We start from the raw sequence: 22,384 nt of genomic DNA on the forward strand, positions 1-22,384 counted from the left end.
GAACATCAACCACATAGGATCTAACCCTCATCACTGCTCCTGCGGATTTCTTAATGAGTGTATTTGTAAATGAAAATAGTTCAGTGTGAAGGATACAGTACATTATAAGCAAATTAATTGTGTGTTTTTATTTCCTTTATAGGTACATCACTTGACAATGTGTATTCATTACCAGACACCTCGGACAATCATCCACAGCCTAAGGTGAGAGAGGTAAGTACAGTATTAAACTAGATTTGTATTAAATCTTAATTGAATGAAATGTGCTAAGTTGATGGCTAGAGAATCCAAGGAAGATTAATGGTTTAAAATCTAAATAATGCATTAAGATGCATTTAAGAGAAGTGAACATAGTTCTGAATCAGAACTCAGAGCCTACAGCTTTCAGCATGCAAGCAGGTATAACCGGTCAATACATTCAAGACAGTTTTTGAAAAGTTTCTTCAAAGTATTTATTTTAATTTTTTATTTATTTATATATACAAGAGTTCTTACATTCTTGTACAGCCACTAGTATGCGTAGCATTTCAGGCAAGTCCTTAATCCTATGTTCCCTGGAATACGAGCTCGCGAAAAATTGTTTTTACAACCAAGTACCCATTTTCCTGTTGAGCTAAACAGAGGCTACAATTAAGGATTTGCGCCCAGTAAATCCTCCCCGGCCAGGATACGAACCCAGGACAAAGCACTCGCGAAACGCCAGGCGAGCGTCTTAATCACTATGTAACAAGCTAAAAGCCACCACAGGGAGAATGTTAAATCAGCCAAGGTATTCTGCTTACATTTAGTGTAGGCTGCCAACACCAACAGCTAAGTACACCAGGCTAAACTGCAAGTACAGAAGAGACCCGGCAACTATCAGGAAGTTGCCATAAGATGCATTTTATAAGGCATATAGTCCAGACAGTTTCTTACAGATGAATAATTTTAAAGTAAATATTTATGGAAATTTATGTAGAGGAACACCAAGTTGAGTGAGGCTTTAATTGAAAATTTTATTTTGCTTGTAAGGGCTTTATAAAATCTAATAGATCCACTTCTAGTTACTGTAATTTACTACTAGAATACTAGTAGGTATTAGTATTGTGGCTAGAAATAGCAATGTGCATAGTATATTGGGAGGCATTGTGCTCTGTCAGATGGCATCATCAGCTGACTAGTGTGTGGCAGTAGTCAGCTGATGATGCCACACACTAGTAGTCAGTAGTCACCAGAATTGCATAAAACTTTTGATTGTATTCTATATAATATGTGTATGACATATTAATAATGATGTAATAACATAAAAAAATAGTATGTTTTATTGCTTGAAGAATATAATATTGAACTCATATTAGTGACACGAATATATCTATGTGTATCTATATTCTACACATTCTGTGGTACAAATAATATTTACAGCCCAGTGCATAACTGCACTTGAAAAAAACCATGGTAAAAATATTAAAATGTGAAGAAAATATATGTATGCATTCAATGCATGCAGTTTGAACTAGTGCAAAATATGCTAGGCTAGGCTGAACTCTGATATCCACTGGTGCTTTTTGCATCCCGGTTTATTAGATTAGAGATGGCCATCCCTTGGACTATGTCTTGCAGAAGCCCATTTACTTGTGAAGTTTCTTTTCTTAGTATTTGCTGGATGTGCCTGTTTTTCGGTGCCTCACTTCTTGTGTGGACCCCTAATTACCTTTTCACCTTGCGCTGCATGCATCTCGAGGTGCCCTCACTGGTGTTGCCCCTGTCCTGACAGGATTCTTCCCTGGTGGTTCGGATGGCTGTTCCTAAGAGGCCATCCTCTTGTGGAGGGAGCCTAACCCTGACTAGTGCATGGGTCTTTGACTCCTCTGTGAAGATCTGATGTTTGGGACAGTCAGGATTTTTCTTTTGGGAGAGGTAACATGGGGTTTTTGCATGCTTGTTTTACAGTGCTCTGCTTACACCCTTCTCAACCGCCTATGCCACTAGGCTGTGTCTAGTCTTTGATACTATGTTCAGCAAGTGGCCCCGGTGACTGATGTTACGGCATGGGCCTTGCTAACTTTGTAAGCCTCTAGTGATCTTTGGTAGGGTTCAGCATGGACTGGCCCTTTTAAACTGCACTCAATGCTCTTTCAGGATGAAGAACCACTTAACTGAACACAACAGGTTATCCATTCAATCTCAGTCTCGTGGGGTTCAGAAAGCATGTGGCTGAACACGCAAGGTGCTGTATCTGTAATTTATAGAATAAACAAATTACTTTATGCTTATGTTTGAAGAGAACTATATATATAATCTCTACTGTGCTCCCACTTGAATTATTGTATTCAAGCATGGAGACCTCATCTTAAAAAAGACATTCTGTATTTAGTTTAGAGAAGGTTCAATGCCGGGCAACAAAAATCATTCCTGATTCAAGTCGATTTTCATATCAGGAATGGTTGAGGGCCACAGAGCTAACAACACTGCAAACCAGACATGACAGGGCTGATCTCATTAGTACTTTTAAAATATTGAACAATATGGAATATACTAATCCAGACAACAACTTCAAAAGGTCAAATGTAACATAAACAAAGAGCAAAGGTTACAAGCTCAACAAGCCACAATGCAGGATAGAAAAACAGGAGATGCTTTTTCACCCATAGAGGTATAACCCCATGGTACCACCTACTCGCCAAAGCTGTAAATGCCAAAACTCTGCTGAATTTAAAAATCCAGTTTGACAAAATCATCAGGACAAATGGCAGGGACCCCTCAACAAGCCACCGGCTTCCTGTCCTCATCAAGGCCACTAGAGAGATAGTGGCTCTCACGTAAATTCAGGTAAATAAATTCCTGGATATTTATGTATACAAAATTAATCTGTGTTAATAATAGTAATAATACAGTTGTACTGTAAATATAATGGTTAAAATAAAGAAGTACTGTACATTTTTCCAGGATTCACAAACTGATGAGATGGCTTGTATAAATGAAACTAAAAGATTACCTCAACCTCCTCCACGACCTGATCCAAATAGCACGTATTTGGAGCTAGAAGACATCAACACACCCATGCCTTTTGAGGTAAGTTGTCTGTTTGGTAGTCTCAGTTACCTAAATTTATATGGGGAGTGCAAAAATAGGTTTTGTATAACGAAACTTGCACTGAAAAGCATATAGAGGTATCCTACAATGATTGAGGAAGTACATGATGCAAGATAAAGGAGTCATGGAGTGGGCTGTGAACAATAACTGGAGTTAGTTTTAGATAGAGATTTTCAGCGATTCAGTTATTTGAATGTTGTCAGATGAAGGATGAGAGTTAAAGAAAACGTATGTTAAATACATATGTTAATGAAAATAGAATTGGGTATAGAGAATGTTAATATAGGATATCCATTAGACTAATGTACTCTGAAGAAAATATAATGATGTACATGTATGTGCCGAAATAAGGTATGTCACCTTGTATGAACATTTAAAACAAAGATTATGGTGTAATGCATGTGGATTATGTTCTTGAAAGGTGAACATTGTACTTTTGGAATTTAGGAGTCACATTCAACAATGTAGCCTGAAGCAGATGACCTCATTATGTACCAAGCAGTTGAAGCGGTTGAAAAACCTGATTTCAGGAGAGGACACTATGGGAACTTAGAAAGTTCTTTAATCAATTTGATTGGAAAGACTTGCTGTTAGGCAAGGAAGTAAATTAGATATAGTATATGTCAATTTTTGTGAAATATATGATAAAGGCAGAACAAAATTTATATCAAAGCAGAGAAGCAGAACTAGGAAACAGGATTGGTTCAACAGAAATTGCATGAGGGCCAGAGACCAAAAGACTCAAAAATGGAATCAAAATAGGAAGAGGCCAAACCTTCAAATATTCCAGCAATACAAAGAAGCAGAAAACAAATACACAGCATTGGGAAGAGAGGCAGAAAGAAATTCTAAGAAAGGGTTAGTAGACAAATATAAAGCAAGATCAAGCCCATTGTATAAGTTCATTAAAAGCAAATTGCAGGTAAAGGGTAACATTCAGAGGTTGAAAATGGGAAACAGATTCATGGAAAATGAAAAGAAATGTGTGAAGGAAGGAAGGAATTATCAGGAGAAAGTGCCAAAATATTACAACTATATAGTACAGTACTTGGAAGGAATCAGGATAAGGATTCGGGATGGGACGGAGGGAAGGAATGGTGCCTAACCACTTGGACGGTCGGGGATTGAATGCTGACCTGCAAGAAGTTAGACCGTCACTACCAGAGCACCAGACAATAAGAATTCCAGAGAACAACATAGTTTACATAGAGGTATCTAGAGACAAACTGGAAAAAATGCTCAAGGAGCTAAGTAAGAATAAAGTAGTTGGCCCAGATGGAGTTTCACCTTGGGTTCTGAGAGAATGTGCACCTGAGCTCAGCATTCAACTTCAATTGATTTTTCAGACATCCCTATATATAGGAGTCCTCCTAGCAGATACAGTATGTGTTAGTAAGCCTTCTAAAATTCGACCCTAATTACAGAGTTTGTTTATTCTAATACAGTATAGATATATACTGCAAACTCTTTAAATATCTCATGGTGGTGACATTTATTGTAAAAAATTGGTGGTCATATTTCTTCCTGCTTTCATGTGGCTTTGCTAACGTATATAATACCACACTTTACTGCCTTTCTATCTTTAATCCAACATGGTCAAAATTAGCATGTGTTTGGCACTAATTGCCCTGAAACCCCACAGGAGGTGCAATTGTGATGAAAAAAATATATTATTCCTCCACAGGGGTAACTTTATGTAATTAATACAAAATTCTATATACTGTATAATCTTTTAAGAAATCCAAGATGCTTCCTCAAATCTCCCAAATGTGACTGAATCATGTCTAATATATACAGTAATTATATTTTGCTTCAACAGTTAAAAATACAAGAGAAGATGGTTGGTTTGTCAAGTCCAAGCGAGTTAACAAGATCTCGCCTTCCCACAGCTGCAAAGAAACATTCAAATATTTCAACGACCTTGTCCAAACATACTAAAAAATCGGATGAAGATGAGTTGGCATATACAACTTTGAGTTAGGTAGAAAAAGAATGGCAGTCAATAAAGACATGCTGCTGCTGATCAATGTAATTATTTCTTGTGATGAAGCAGTAGTGGAGGTGTGTGGAGCCTCATTATGTCAGTGATATACCTCAACTTGGAATGCATACAACTACATCTTATCTTAGCATTACTTCCTTACCTGGTTGCAGGTAACATTACCTCTTCATTAAAAATTTTGCCTGTCATTATTGTCCATATACCTGTAGAATTTAAAAGTATGGTAGTATATAATTTATAACCGCTACAGTGAATAAGTTTTGTATGGGTATAAATCATAGCCACATCACAAACACCTCTCTGTGGTTCCTCTTTCCACAAGGTGTTTCTTCCAACCACATTGGTCTTTCTCATTTAAAATCACTGCTCACCACCACTTTTCTTTTCCTTATTGTTACCTTCATTAATGTGATATAAAAATATTGTTACATTATTCTTTGTCTTATATGCAAGAAGGATTCTGAATTATCTTGAAAATTGTTTTCTGATGGCAAATGCTGGAATCTCATAATTATGTAATTGAGATGATGGGTAAATTGTAAAAATGTTAAATAATTTACTCCAAAAAACTATATTATATTACTTAACAGTTTTGAGTGATATATGTCTGTTATATCCAAAGTATTGAATTACAGTAGTTTTGTATGTGTGTGTGTGTGGCAAGTGAGAGGTCCTTGATTTACTGCTATTTCTCAGCTGTTTAAATTGTTCTACTTTGATATCTCTTCTTAGTCATTATTGTAAAATTATTGCATTACGAATTATGTAAATTATAACACAGGAAAGAAGGTTATAGCACAGTAGGAGGTTATACTGCATTTAGCATATTCTGTGGCTTTTGTTTTCTATTTCTAAACATTCTTTGTTGGTTGCCACATGCAGAGAATGCTTCCTACTGATGCATAACAACCTTACACTTGTAAGTTACAGCAGGTTTCTACATCACAAAATATCCCAGAACTAAATGACTTTTAAATATATATATTTTGAAGAACAATTGTTAATTTAGTTTTCCCACAAATGTAGCAGTGTACATGTGTACGTCTCCTTGTTAAGAATATGTATATGAAAAGCAATTTTTGTTCTTTTAAGGCATTGCATAGTTACATCAATATAGTAAAAATAGAATGGAAGCAGTAGAGCCAGAATAATGGGAAAATTATAGTCTTGATGCCCAAACCACACATCAGACAGTGAAGAAACGATGACATTTCAGTCCGTCCTGGACCATTATCAAGCCCTGTCTTGATAATCTTGATAGTCTTGAAAGTTGTTTGAATATATTTGCAAGTCTTTGTTGGTAAATGCAGTAGTGACCACACAAGGCAAAGACTATTTCTGTTGAAATCCTGGGCAGGACAAATGGTTGGGAGCATTCCTATAACCTAATACTCCTGTTCACCTAGCAGTAAATAGATACCCAGGAGTTAGTCAGGTTGTTGTGGAGTTGTATCCTGGGAGGGTCAGTAACTCAGTCAGGGTAATTCAAACCCTGGGAGGGGTCCTTGACGTAAGCCAACATGTACTGTCTGTATAAACTGGCTGCCTGTCCCCGAATGCAATGAATGAATGATAAATATGTTAGCCCTTTAATAGAAATTTCTGAAGATACTGATGTTTTAAGGGTTTAAACAGATGATCTGGTATATATATATTTTTAGCATTACTGAGGCCTTACTGTATCTTCATTATCATTTCCTGTAATTGCTCATGGTGTTTTTAAGTCAAGAGAGGATCAGAATAGGATTTTAATTCACTAGCCAGTTTTCTCTAGATACACTACAGTATATTTAATAAAATCTCTTTAGTAAAACTTTTTAATAGCTTGAGTATACGTACATGATATACTATATTATTTATTTCATTAATACAACATAAATTTAGTTTTCAGGAGCTAAGGAGCAAACAAGTGCAATATTTATATAAATAACCCTCAGCATTCCTCAGACACGACAAAAAGAAATGTATTATAGCCAATACTGAGTGTCAGTACACCGGCATATAAAGTGGAGGAATTGATCTATTTTTGTTGTCTAGGTCAGCATTTGTCGCACTGGTTACACGTCACTGACCTTCATTTTTGTTTGTAAGTAATGGGTAATTATTTACATTCCTTTTATGTGTATCACTGAAGATATTTATAAACTCATCCTCAGTGTAGCATTATCTGTTGCTGATTTCCTAGCTTATGAACCGGCCAGTTTCATGCATATGCTGACAGGAGATAATGCTAAGAGAGGAGAGCGTGATAGAGCGGTTCACACTTTAGGACTGTGAATTTACAGTTTTATATTCTGGCTCATCAAACTTACTCCAATCAAATATTACTTTGAATATCCTTGTTCTTAAGATTGTACAGTACACATCTCACTGTAGGAGAAATATTTAGATTGTTAAACAAGACATTTCTGTGTGTAATTTTATGAATATTTTCTTTTATTATTATAAACATAATTACAGTGTAGTTAGAGCATAGTATTTATACTGTATCTGTTTTAGTGCAAATGCTGCAAGTAACATTTAATGAACTCTTTTTGTATCAGAAAAGACTAGATGGTTTCTATAATCCCAGAGACTTTTGATTATCAAGGCTGTGCACCTGTTAATAGCTAACAATTTTCGATGTGCAAGGAAAAAAAAATCCTAATATTGTTAAAATGCATTCCCTGATCACAGAAACAATAATAAAAATTTTTTATGTAACTTACTTTGATCATAGGGAAGCCTGGAAATCTCGTAATGATGTTACGATTTACACAGTCCCCATGGTGTAGTGGTTAAGACGCTCGCCTGGCGTTTCGCGAGTGCTTTGTCCTGAGTTCGTATCCTGGCCGAGGAGGATTTACTGGGCACAAATCCTTAAATGTAGCCTCTGTTTAACTCAACAGTAAAATGGGTACCTTGTTGTTAAACGATTTTTCGTGGGGTCGTATTCCGGGGAACATAGAATTAAAGACTTGCCCGACTGACTGTACAAGAATGTAAGAACTCTTGTATATACTGTATAGATAAATAAAATAAATAAAATGAGCATTCATCGAGTAAGTGCTCTGGTGAGGCTGCACTGAGCCAGCTGTGATGCAGGATATGCTGCGAATATATTTTTTACATATTCCAATGTTTCATTTTATTTCTCTGGGTTTTTGCAGTGCTATTACAGTATTCAATAGTGTATCCTTTGAGAAATTTATGTAATGTGTGGAACATCGGAATGCTCAGATATATTCATGTCACCAAGATGCTTATGACAGTATATTAGTTGCTTAGAATAATTAATAATTCTATTTTTGGTGTTATTATACTATATATATAAATAACTATGTAGATGAAAAGTCACAATAACGTGGCTGAAAAATGTTGAACAAACCACACACTAGAAATTGAAGAGACGACGACGTTTCGGTCCATTCTGGAACATTATCAAGTCGATTGTGATGAGACGAGGGAGGCAACGGTATTAAGTAGACAAGAGAGAGGTGAGGAGATGGAAATCTTAGAGGAAGATAAGAGCAAGGCCAAAGATATGGAAGGTAAGGTTTAATAAAGGGTGTAATAATAGAAATAAGACAGGGATCGTAAAAGAAAACAAGAGAAAGATAAAAGGGTAGGCTTATGTTAGGTCACGTTTGCTAGAAAGCTTAGAACATATGAAAAAGGGAAGAGTCAGCAGCAACAAAGCCAGGACTCGGTTCATGTAGGGTAGATTGTGTATCAGAGCAGATTAGACAAGATGCGTCTGTAGAGTAGAGGCAGGAAAGATTATTTTAGAGGAAGACCAGTCAATAGGATGATTAGAATCGCTCACATGACAGAAGAGAGCATTGTTTGTGTCTGCAGACTTACGAGGAGGATAGTATGAGGCTACAAGATGACCTAGATAAACTGAAAGGAATGGTCCGACAAATGGTTACTAAAGTTCAACCCAGGTAATGAGCCTCTCAACCGTCAATCAGTTGATTGATGGTTGAGAGGCGCGACCAAAGAGCCAAAGCTCAACCCCCGCAAGCACAACTAGGTGAGTACACACTCACACTTCACACTCAGCTCTCTCACTCTGTGTGTACTCACCTATTTGTGCTTGCGGGGGTTGAGCTTTGGCTCTTTGGTCCCGCATGTGTGTGTGTGTGTGTGACCTCTTCTACAGAAAGACAGCTGCTCTGGAGAAGGTAAAGGGGGAGAGAAGGGAAAAGTGAGGGAGTAAGAGAGAGGGAAGAGGAGTATAATAAAGAAGGGGGAAGAGAGAGAAAAGAAGGAACGAGGGGGAGAGAAACGAGAAGAGGGCCTATCATGATCACGTCGTTACAACATGATAAGAGACAAAAAATATTTAGAGATAAACAGAGAAGAAAAAGTGAAAATGTTCACATGCGTGGAAGCTTGAGAAACAAATGACCTATAGTCATGTTAAACAGTGCTTTTTACCGTAAGAATATTAGGAAAATGGAATGAACTGAACGAGAAGGTTGTATAGAAGCCAACTCCATTCATTAATTTCAAAATTAAAAGTAAATATGAAATATGATAGTTATAGGCGTCATTATATTCGGCAACTAGCGACTGGAAAAGTGTCTCCAAGTGATAAGCTCGATTCTACAGACACAAATAGACAAGTAAACACACACACACATACATACACACAGCAGCGTACTCTACACTGGCGAAAATTAGAACTTCATTCAGAAACCTAAATGAGGAAGCTTTTAGGGCGCTTTACACTGCCTACGTGAGACCCGTCTTGAGTATGCCGCGCCATCATGGAGCCCCCACCTGAAGAAACACATAAAGAAACTGGAGAAGGTTCAGAGGTTTGCGACGAGGCTTGTCCCAGAGTTACGAGGGATGGGATATGAAGAGCGGCTGAAGGAACTGAACCTAACGACACTAGAGAAAAGAAGGGAGAGAGGAGATATGATAGGGACATATAAAATACTCAGGGGAATTGATAAAGTGGAAATAGATGAAATGTTCACACGTAATAATAACAGAACGAGGGGACATGGGTGGAAACTGGAAACTCAGATGAGTCACAGAGATGTTAGGAAGTTTTCTTTTAGCGTGAGAGTAGTAGAAAAATGGAATGCACTTGGGGAACAGGTTGTGGAAGCAAATACTATTCATACTTTTAAAACTAGGTATGATAGGGAAATGGGACAGGAGTCATTGCTGTAAACAACCGATAGCTAGAAAGGCGGGATCCAAGAGTCAATGCTCGATCCTGCAAGCACATATAGGTGAGTACATATAGGTGAGTACTTAAATGAAACAGCAACTTGGGTAAAATGCACTTGGATCACTATGATAAGTAAAGCAAGCGAGGTGTTGAAGGATATTACTGGGGATAATGAGTTTAGCTTACCCCAGGAAGTGCCACTAAGCAGTTTGTCTCCGTTTACGTGTCCTAGGCAATTTATGGTAATTGTTTAATGGGTTGGTCCCGAGCGTTCCTCCCAGCTCCTCCGACAACAACACCCTCAGTTTTGCATGAAGACGATATGGGATACCTGAGAAGTTACGCCTCGCTCACCTCAGGCAAGGTCACCTGCTCTCTCTTACAAGCAAAAAAAAGATTATATATATATATATATATATATATATATATATATATATATATATATATATATATATATATATATATATATATATATATATAATATATATATGTAATCGCCTAAATGTAGTTACAGGATGAGAGCTACGCTCGTGGTGTCCCGTCTTCCCAGTACTAAACTACTGATGGTTTGGGGCCTCCAATCACCCTCTCGCTTCTTCCAACTGTTTACTACTGTTTGCGAAAGTGAATTTATATCTCATCAACAGCTTTGTTTCCTTGAGTCTGTGACCTCTTATTGTTGAAATTGCAGGTTTCAAGATTTTATTTCAATTTTGTCGATTCCGGCTACTATTACCTATAATACGGCTACTATTAACTATAATAATAATGATAATTTATTTACAAGAACGTACAATGGGTTTTTGAGATTACATAAGCTTGTTTTTTTATATTCATGTAAAGCCACTAACACGCATAGCGTTTCGGGCAGGTCCTTAACCTACCTTGAGGTTACCTTGAGGTAGGTTAAGGCTCTCAAGGTAACCTCAAGGTACTAGGTACAAGGTAACCTAACATGAGGTTAGTGATCTGTTTTGTAAGTGTTAATACTACTTTGTACGTCGTAATCATATCACCTCTTTTTCTTCTGTTATCTTTACTTTAGTTACTGCACAATTGTTTGTCTCGGCTGGGAATCGAATCTGGGTCCCCTAGATTGTGAATCGCTGATGCTGACCACTCAGCCAAAAGCATTAAGGCCTCTCCTCTGTCTGGAGCATTAAACTCAGTCACCCCGGGAATCAGATAAGCTTAGACAAAGTATGAAAGAAAACTTGCTCAAAACATTAAGAACGATCCAAGTTTTCTCATGCCTATATAAGAAGTAAAATAAAGACAAAAGACTCGGTTGGAGACTTGAAATACGAAGCCAACCAAGTTATAATTGACGATAAAAAAGGCAGCCAACACACTGAATGAGTATTCTACATCAATGTTCACACTATAAAGATTAGACAGCACTCCAACACAAATGTTTGATGCAAGAGAACAGAATGACTTAAGGGATATTCCCACAACGTGCGAAATTATCAGGAAAAGCATTGACAATTTAATAGTATCTAAAGCCCCTAGTGTGGATGGAATTCAGTCCACCTATGAACTGTGTCTACCACTAAAACTCTTATTCAGAAACTCTCTGGATCAAGGGGAAAGTCCCCCTTGATTGGAAATATGCAAATGTCGTTCTATCATAAAATAAAGCACAAAGAGCTCAGTTGAAAACTAGTGACCAATCAGCCTCTTCTCACATCTGTAAGCTCATGGTAAGACTCCCGAGGGAGTGAATAATTCCCCATCTCACAGTACACAATCTAGTAAACTCAACATAACATGATTTTGTTAAAATAAATCCTGTCTTACTAATCTGCTTATATTTTTGGAACACTAATCAGCTATCTAAACAAAGGACTTCCAGTACATGTAGAACACATGGACTTTACTGCAGCTTTTGTTACGGTACCACACGAAAGTCTGGCAAGGAAATTACAAGCATATGGAATAAATGTTAGAATACTAGAATGGGTAAAACAAAGAAAGCAAAGGGTAGTTGTAAATGGAAATGAATCTGTCTGGAGAAAATGTAGTGAATGGAGTACCTCAAGATTTCATCTTTAGACCAACCCTTTATCATATACATCAATGGCATAGATGAGAATATTACAAACCACATCAACACATTTACGCATGGCACTAAGACCTTTGGTACAGCAGGAAGCAACAAAGAACACGAACTCAATGAACGGTCAGACGACTCTCAAATGCTTTTTAATATTAAAAAATGCAAGCCCTTGCTATATAAGGACCATTAAGGGTGCAATGAGTACATAAGTACCAAACCAACAACACTATCAACCAGCAGATTGATAAACAAAAGGGCCGAGAATACGATATTTTGATCCAATGAGCATTTTAAATGCATTATTGAGATATTAAGCGGAGGATATTAAGGTTATTGAGATATTAAGAGGATATTGGAGGGCCTGCGGGCCGCTCCAAGCAACAGCCTGGTGGACCAAACTCTCACAAGTCAAGCCTGGCCTCGGGCCGGGCATGGGGAGTAGAACAACTCCCAGAACCCCATCAACCAGGTATCAACCAACTCAGCGCAATTTGACAATTGTTCTCATATTACTTATAGAAATTTTCGTGGAAAATTATTGAGTTTCAATGTTGCTCGAGCAATACTAGTTCGGGTATATGTGCATTTGAACACAACCTGCAACTTTCATCTCAAAATTGGCAATATTTGGTGAAGGTGTTGCATAATTGCAAGTAAAGCAATCTGAGTAGGTGTATACAACAGCAAAAAGTGTGGTGTCAGCTGCTGGCTTATTAATGTAAGCTTGATGATACGGAGATAGCCTAAGCTACTCTATCCCTTTGAGATGTATTTCTTTCTTGTCTCAATAAACATACTTGAACTAGAACTTGAACTTGAATGATACGGAGGAATATATTGTAGAGTTATTATTAAAATAGAATTTTGTTGTTTCTGGTCAGCAGAGTGAGAACCAGTTGATCGCACAACTAAAATGGCGGATCAAATGGTGGATTACAATAATAGATTTTGGATTATCTTTAGATTATATTTCCAGAGTATTTTTGAGTGAAGAGTTTTTCTTTATTAACCTTTTATTCCATTGCTTATGCAACGGAATAATTTGGCTGATAGCTTTCATAATACAGTTTGTAAAATTTCCATCTTGAGTCAGCTTACAATCTCCCGCCATTTATCTTCTCTACCGATTGAGATGCATGAAGCTTATCATCTTCTGTTATCATATATGGACAAGGTCAACATAAGTCCCCTCTCAGCTTTTAATGGAAAATAAACACAGGGATTTTTCTCCAGCTCAGGATATTTCATTTGTGTGGTGGGGGCGGGAACCCCCCCACAGTACCCCACCACACACGGGTCAGGTCGACTGTGTGGTGGGGGCGGGAACCCCCCCACAGTACCCCACCACACACGGGTCAGGTCGACTGTGTGGTGGGGGGGGGGGGGGACGGATGGAACAGAAGAGAGAAAGAAAGAGCGAATTGTAACGAATATGAAATAGAGAAAGAAGGAAGAGCATAGAATGAGGAAAAGTGAGATGGAGGAAAGGAGATGGAGTCAATACTTATTTCAATGTATTCTTGTTAATGATCTTTACTCTGGGAACAAGTGTTTCATCATATTTCTTCGACTTATTTCCATTTCCAGTTTCCACTTATGTCCTCTCGTCCTAATTTCTCTCAATTTAAAGAGGCTGTCCTTGTCCACCTTGCCTATTCCTCTCGGTATCTTGTGTGTTGTGATCATATCTCCTTGTTTCTTGTGTCCTATACGGTTGTGATATTTCATTCCATGATAAAATCCTCAAAGCTTATGTCTTAAGTGTTTTTTGAAAATTTTAGATATGGGTGATAAAGTAGTTCTGCGTCCTCCTTAACCAGCACTGGTGAGATTAATTCTGTTCCCAATGATTTTTGTCGCATCTAGTTCCACCAGGTTGTTGTTTTTTTACGTCCTAGCTCCACTTTACACGACAGAAATACCCGACCTAACTCGCTCACATTCTTCAGTCCCCTCACTCTCTTCGCAAATTACCGGCCATTCAATTTCCTGCGGGAGGAGGTGTAAAATAGTCTAATGAAAACAGTCCGCTTCCCGGCAGTTCTGTTTTCATTAGGGAGTGATTTAAAATTTGTTAAGGGTCGTAGGTTGGGAATCCCGACCTGGTTTTGAAATGTAAATTAAATTCCTACGTCTGGCAGCGATGTGTACAATGTCAACAGAAACTGCCATCTTGGGCAACCTACAGTGTGAGTGGCCAAGTTAAATTTAAATTTAAATTTAAATTTTGCCCCGAGGGGCGAGTTTATTGGGCAGCGCCACTCATCTTGTGAGTGAACACACCGCCATACCAGCATGTACAACACTCCCCAATAGGAAGAAAACCCGCTGGGTTGTTCATCCTGTCACTTGTACCCAGACACAGCTGGGACTTGCTTAACTGTCTCAAGTGAACAGCTCCTCAAACAAGAAGATTAACATCTATCAACCCTTAAAAGCTTACGTTATCTTGCGGGTGCAAAATGGGGAAATCTTTTAAGAACAGTATCAATATTTGACAAATAGTGTTTTCCTAACTCAAACAATGTGGGGTTTATTATTCTACACATATTCCTAATGTCTCTCAGGTGTTCACAATCACGTAGATAGTGGTCAAGGCGGTGTCCATCACTCTCACCACAGATTCTGCAACTTCGCTGATCAACTGTTGTTTCCATTCCAAATCTCTATGGATATTTGTATCCAAGACGGATTCTCGCTATTACTGATTCTCTCCCTCGTCCTCCTCTTCGGCCATAATGACTGGGATTGCCAGCTGCAACCATGTTGTACCATCGTACAGATTTCTTGCAGGCTGATGGAGGTTTAGTTACCACCAAACTGCTCCAGGTTTAGTTACCAGCAAATTTTCACTTTGCGTGCATGTAGTTCGTGCTCTACTTTCTTTATAAATGAAAGGAAAATTCTCTCTCTCTCTCTCTCTCTCTCTCTCTCTCTCTCTCTCTCTCTCTCTCTCTCTCTCTCTCTCTCTCTCTCTCTCTCTCTCTCTCTCTCTCTCTCTCTCTCTCTTTCTCTCTCTTTCTCTCTCTCTCTTTCTACAATCATTGTTGGTAGCCAGCATGTGACCATGACAAACTGCTTTCTCTTGGATTCTGCTCCCCCCCCTGACCTGACCAGGTTGGGCACCTACCACATAAGAGTCAGAGTGCAAAGTTGGGTGAGCAGGCTAACCGCAAGCGTCTCCAACCTCCGACAGACAGATATTACCATTTATACACATAGATATACTACATCACAAATTTACGAAGAAAGATTTACAATATGCATGAAAACTGAATTTGTTCTTGAAGTCTGAGGATTGAGAGCTCTTGGAATCTTCAGTTAGGGCACGTCTGCACTGGCTATGGAAGTTTAGGTTGAAAATCATATTCTATACATGCAAATAAAAATAGCTGAGATAGCTGAAAAAGTAATGAAATATTATTCTTGTGTACACAGAGGCGAGGAATAATAGGTCAAAGCTAGTTCTGGGCTCAGTGTTGACATTTTCCGCGAGAAATCCCAGAAGATGTGAGCTCAAAAGATTTCCCCGCCTGGCCAGATGACAACAAGAGGATGAAAATATTTATCTTTGGGCCCGCGGAGCAAAATAACATTATATTGTTAGAAAAACTCTTGTGATTTGGTATATATATATATATATATATATATATATATATATATATATATATATATATATATATATATATATATATATATATATATATATATATATAATATATTATATAGGTATATATATAGGTCTTCGGAGAGACCTCATCCAGCTCTTCGGAGGTGGGGTGCGTGCCCAAGATGCAGCAAGCATTTCCTCTCTGGATCGCGACATTAAGGCGCTGGAACAGGAAACTGTCTACTTTTGAGTCTCTAGATTGCCTAATGACTTCCTCACCCACCTCTTTTAGATACTTAAGTGCAATTTACCCCAGGTGCCCAGGGTTTTAGAGCTTATTGGCACGAATCTGTAACAACGTTCTAGATCCCTATGCTTATTAGTTTTCTGGGTCTCCCTGAAGGTGGCCGCCCTGCCTTTCTCAGCTGTATTGTGAGGTAGATAGGTATCAGCCAGTGTAGACGCACACGTGTAGTCCCACACGACCTGTCTACCATCCCTCCATGGCTGCAGGGTGACACCATCTGGGCGTTTGTGACTATTTTCAGGTCTGCACAACTGAGGTTCCCTTTGTGCTGGACACCCAGCTGTGGCCAAACTTCTCTTGATGATGTCATTGACTGCTTCATGTCTGGCAATATTTCCCTGTGACTTACGACAGATGAGACCATTGCAGCCGTATTGGTCTGCCCACGCATAGCCGCAGATATCAGTGTTCGATGGGGATAGCCACCGAACACTAGTGTTCGATGGAGATAGGGGCAGCAAGGCGCAGGGCAACACCAATACTTAGGTCCCAATGGACTAGGCGGATGCCCAAGGCAGAATTAGGGACAGCCAACAAGAAGTCCCCGGCATGAGGAGCTTGCACAGCTAGGAGGCGCGCTTTATATTTCCCAGAAGCTGTTCCAGCAATAATGCGGCAATGCTCTCCACTATGGGGCTATCCCATTTGGCCTGTTTGCAGTCGTTCGGAAAAGTTGGTCGAAGTTGAGAGTTGGCAAGATTGTCCCACTGGCCGGCTCTGTCTGCGAATTTGGGATCATAAATCCCAATGGAGTCTCTTAGGTATTCTGGTAGTATTTCATTCACAAATTAACCGGTAGCACTATCAAGGATAAAAATGCCAGCAATGAGGGTATTCACTAATAGTCTCTCACGAGTACCAAACATGTAGTTGAATAAGACTACACCTTCCCTGGACCACCACAAGGTATGTGCCAACGCCACGCATCTCCTCCACGATAATTTAATTCAATAGAATAAAATTTGCATATTAAAATAGGGGTCTGATATATATAAAACAAATTAACATTAGCGAATTAAATTTAACGTGCTGATTTGTTTGTGACTAAGTTGGTAAGAAATGTTTGGGTGTATCTGTTACAGGTGGCGAGCAGCCATCTGTTGAGGGCTGGTTGACTCGGCACCTCTCCCAGTACACTGACCCGCTCAAGGTGTTCGCTCTACCTTATTTAAACCCTCCTAACTTAGACATAACAGTTTCATAAATAATGCTAATGGCTGCCTGCAGATGTTGCAAGGTGAACTTTCCCAAAGAAAATGTTAACTTTTTATCCCGATTATTTCTCCAAGAGCTTTCACCTTGATTACGCTCCGCCACGTTTTTGTTTGGCGTTAGAAAATATACATAATTTTCAGCTCAGTAAAGAAAGTAGGGAAGGTTAATGGAAGTGTTTGAGCACAAAAATAAGACCGATCATGAGCTCTCTCTGTTAAAGTTACTGCTATGCCGTTTTCTCTCTTGGGAGCTCTGTAATTGCGCGTTCTCGGAGCCATAAAGACGATTTGTTGTGTAACCCAAGCCGCGCTTTTTTTATCCCATTAATTATATTTCCTGCTGGATTTTAACTTCTTTATCGTGACGATCAGTATAATAATTATAATTTATTATCTATTAGCTTCTTATTGTTGGATTTTTATAAATTCTATGTAAATCAATATAGGCTTTTAATATATGATTTGCCATAAGTAACTATTTAATTATTATCTAAGCTATTGAAGCGTGATAAATGAGCATTAGAACGCTGGGAATGATCGTTGGAAATGTTCCCAGCGAACGAGAGATTGAAGCGAGAAGAAAACTGAAGGCAGTGAAAACTATATTGTTCCAAACACTCAGGTCTGATAGGAAAGAAATTACTGACTCCCAACGACCTGAAAGCACCAGTATAAAAAACTATGATTTGTTCAGATCTGAAACCTATATCTATAGTCAGCATAAAACGTGGACCAGACTGTGCGACACAGTGGTTGCCAGGATCAGGTTGGGTTACCTGTGGCAAGTGGCTACAGGTGACGGATCTCCCAGCCCTGAGCACTCCAGGTGCAAACTCTGTGAGCAGGAACTGCGGCATGATCTCCCACACTACATCACCGAATGTCCAGTTATTAGACCATTCAGACCAGTTGGCATGAGGTACCTGGAGCTTTACAATTACTTTATTCACTCTGGTGTTCTTGAAGATATCCTCATATTGCACTCAAAATTTGCCAGTGCAGGCTACTGAACATATGGCCCTGTATGACTAACCATCCTGCTAGATGGGGACTTTTATTACCACTGCTGCCTTATTCACTCTTGTATTGTTGATATCCTCATAATGCACCCAGAGTCTGCCAGTGCAGACTGCTTATCACGTGCCTCTGTATAACTAACCATCCTGTGTAATGGGACTTTTAGCATCGCGTAGCTAGTTCTTGATACACACTGTACTCCCCTTCATATAATCTAGGGCAGCTGCACAAATGCAGATGTACTCAATGTGCTAATAATAAAAATAAGCGACCAGTACTGAGCTACACCAACACCTCCACACTGATACACACTTGGCCACTACTGAGCGCCGGTGTTGCCATGCCCTCTGGCTCATTGTCTCTCTATTCTTGCACATATTACACAAGTTAGTGGTGATACGTGTGTGGAGTTGTGATGGTGATGTGTTGTGGAGGGACTGCTGAATGTGAGTCTCTCTGGCTCTCTTACTCACACACTCATACACTCATACACTCACTCACTCTCTCTCTCTCTCTCTCTCTCTCTCTCTCTCTCTCTCTCTCTCTCTCTCTCTCTCTCTCTCTCTCTCTCTCTCTCTCTCTCTCTCTCTCTCTCTCTCTCTCTTTCTCTACCTGATTCTTCTCTCATTCAGTATAGTGGTTTGATTTTTTAAATTGTTCTCGTAACTCATGCCTCTTAGGTATGGAACTCATGTCTGAGTGAGGGATGGTGAACACTTGTTATACCTGACTGTGAGGGATGGTGAACACCTGTTATACCTGACTGTGAGGGATGGTGAACACCTGTTATACCTGACTGTGAGGGATGGTGAACACCAAATATTAAAACCCCATAAAACTCTCATTGACCAAACCATAATAAAATCAAATTAATTCTACTTTTTTATTTACTATTTTTTGAGCTCAGTTAAATCTAATTAATCATTTTAAGTGGGAGTCACAACCAAGCCAGACACCGTGTAATGTGTCATCATTTCGGTATATATATAAACTGATTTACTAAGTCTATGTAAACATGAACAATAGTTTACGGTTCATTCATTCCAACACTTGTCTCTGTTGTTCCCGTGTCCTCTTCTTGAGGTCTGTGGAAGGACAGGTTATTATGAAGAGAAAACACTTAGTCAGTATGACTATAGCACCTGGAATAGACATGAGGACAAGGAGCTGGCATATGAGGACGAGGAGTCGGATTATGAGGATGTAGTGATGGAACGGTGCCCAAACACTTGGACGATAAGGGATCGAACGCCGTTCGACCCATCACGAAGCGACGGCGTCACTCTACCCATCAATCCAACTGCAGCCCGTCCAACTGTCATGGTAACTGATATCCCCAGGTGTCTATCACCGCTTAAATATTGCCTGGAGTGATCGCAGTCTTTATATAGGCTTGAGGGCGAGCAAACTGACCACAGTGAGGGTCCTGTACAGTGTGCCGACGCGCTCTGGGACCCCTCCAACTTCTCTAACGGTAGCTGGCGAAATTAATCGCTTGCACTAATTGCAATTTTGGACACTGGTAACAATTTCAGCGCGCGCTGTTCTACACTGTAACATTTTCCCGGTGACTGATTGATAGTGCTTCGCCCATTAATAACGAATTCCATTTAGTGTATCGTATACAAACATTAAACGTTCAGGCTAGGATATGGACATGAGCTTTGTTGATGTAGTGGGTATATTGGTGTGTGTGTGTATGTGTGTGTGTGTGTTTGTGTGCGTGTGTAATTGCCTAAGTGTAGTTACAGGATGAAAGCTACAGCAAAAGGAACTACGTAACTTGTGATCAATTCCTCAGGTGTGAATGTAGCAAGAGTCAGGAGAGTTGTGGACTAAGACTGATGTGATGCTTCAGTCCCTCAGCTCTATCCTCGTACTAAACACACACATCTTTGTTTCGTGTTTTAAATATGGAATTCTATGTTAGCGCATTAATTTACAAATTGAAGAAGCCTAAAATTTTCAGTAGAATGGTACCATATACTTCAGTATAATTGTTATATTGGTAAGAGAAATCGAGAATATTTCTAATTAAACGTCCGCAAATTCGTGTAATATATTTGAAGAAGCTTGAGCCTAGTGTTAATGTGACCGCTAATGTAAACAAAGCTTGCACTATATACATACAAGGCCGACGCCATAGCTTCGTCTGTCCCAACAAACAAGACAGGCTGATTTCACATGCTAGAGGGATCGTCAACCCAGTAACTTGATTTAGAGTCAGCAAAAGGTGTTTCAATCGCGTTCTCGGCGGGATGTTTGGAGCTATTCTGTCGTCTATCAGGGAAGTTAGGCTCTGGACGTGACTGGACTTAGAATCCCGCCAGTGGTTTCCTCAGCACGTGTGGAAACTGGCCTCAACACCCAAGGAATTTGCACGAGTTTCCCCCTTTGAAATTGTTTCTATGTATAGAGTTGTCACAACAGGCAGAGATCGGTGTATTAAATTGCCCGAACCTAACCTAACAGAGATACCCATGCATAGAAAACGTGAATTTTTGAGAGCCACTATGATTTACAGTACATTATATTTTGTCCGTTGAGGTCAAAATGTTGGAGAAGACAGAGTGTGGTGGACGCCTGCACAGTTCTGATGTTCTGTGGGTTTGAATATTTAATATTTAAATGGATTAAAGACGTTTTGCATATTTATTTTGGCCACTAAAGTAATTTAAAACATTATGAGTTCTTGACAAATTGTTATAGCTTGCATACACGATCGGCAACCAATAGTAACTGCTTGTCATCGAGATGACAAGCAGATGTCATTGAGACCCGAAACAGAAAACGGGAGAGTATGTCAATTTCGCGAGCCTCTACCATTTTCTAGTACGACGATATTTAGCCTTACGTAAAGTATACGTCAAAATACGACCTGCTATTAGGAGGGCAAGTTGCTCCTACAACCTTCGAGCGCCCTCTCAGAAAACAACCCGTCCTCTCAACTAATAGGTCGCCTGTTTATGTTCCTGTAACCAATGTTACAAATGCCACATATGAAAATGACCGACTCATATATCTACGTTTTGAACGCACCGGACTGGATAGGATAGATGGGTTGCTTGTGGCGTACCTCACCACCAGCCTCGTCCACCCGGACAAATTGTCATCTGAGAGAACAGCGAGGACAGATTGTTCCCAGTTGACCCGCAAGAATCATATACTGCTGAAAAACATTCCAATGATATATATAAATAATATTGGAATCATTACTGTGTATTTAACGACTTCGACGGATATTGCTCAATAATAATTATTGGTTAAGTCAGTCATAATAATCGTAGTCCAGCAATAATTAAACTTTCGACCACATTTGTCCTCCCAGGTAATTATGAGAAATTTGCTCTGAATGTCCTAGACTGGTTTATTAACAATCAATATTAAATGATAGGCTCCATGGATGATTACCGTAGATATTAAAGACAAGCTATTGTCACTAAGCCTGGTCCAGTGTGTACACACAAGTGCCAGGAGCTGTAGTACAACAGTTAAATCAGTGTTCAAGTGTGATCAGATTCAGTGTTCACTCAGAATCCACTGTAATATTTGATATGGAACATCACAATTTTTACATTTGCTGGATAGTGAGGCTACCTGAGTAGGGGAAACAAGCTGGTATATTCTAGTATAAGTTTATTAATACAGAGTAAATAGAAAAATAATAGATAAAACAAATATGGAAACAATAGTTGGGAATGATATCAGGCGAGAGCGGGCGCTAGGCTACAGCTCTACAAATAATTACAAGCCTGGGTGCTAATTGCATGTTACTTACTCCAGAATTATGATTATATTTATGCAGCAATACAATAATATAGCATACGAGTACCATCTCACACTACCAAACACGTTCCAACGCTGCTAATTAGCATATGTCAACGCGGCCAAACCAGTAAATATGAGATTCCAGCTACCTCTAGACTTAATCCA

At 39.1% G+C, this 22,384-nt stretch overlaps 1 protein-coding gene and 1 long non-coding RNA gene across 2 annotated transcripts in view; one reads left to right on the forward strand and one right to left on the reverse strand.

The window, feature by feature from the left end:
• The window catches only part of stumps (DBB domain-containing protein stumps), a 40,824-nt gene extending 33,201 nt beyond the window's left edge, over positions 1-7,623 (forward strand). Inside the window, 3 exon segments of the mRNA XM_045727386.2 lie at positions 143-204; positions 2,926-3,051; positions 4,892-7,623. Coding sequence (XP_045583342.2) covers positions 143-204; positions 2,926-3,051; positions 4,892-5,053 — 350 coding nt within the window. The 3' untranslated portion in view covers positions 5,054-7,623.
• LOC123746109 (uncharacterized) lies at positions 114-9,008 on the reverse strand. The gene is made up of 2 exons (XR_006771460.2): positions 8,442-9,008; positions 114-2,215 (listed from the first exon to the last, which is right to left on the reverse strand). It is a non-coding gene; the product is annotated as an uncharacterized lncRNA (long non-coding RNA).
• Positions 9,009-22,384: the final 13,376 nt, after the last annotated feature.

This window comes from Procambarus clarkii, chromosome 78, assembly GCF_040958095.1.
Source record: "Procambarus clarkii isolate CNS0578487 chromosome 78, FALCON_Pclarkii_2.0, whole genome shotgun sequence".
Taxonomy (NCBI): domain Eukaryota; kingdom Metazoa; phylum Arthropoda; class Malacostraca; order Decapoda; family Cambaridae; genus Procambarus; species Procambarus clarkii.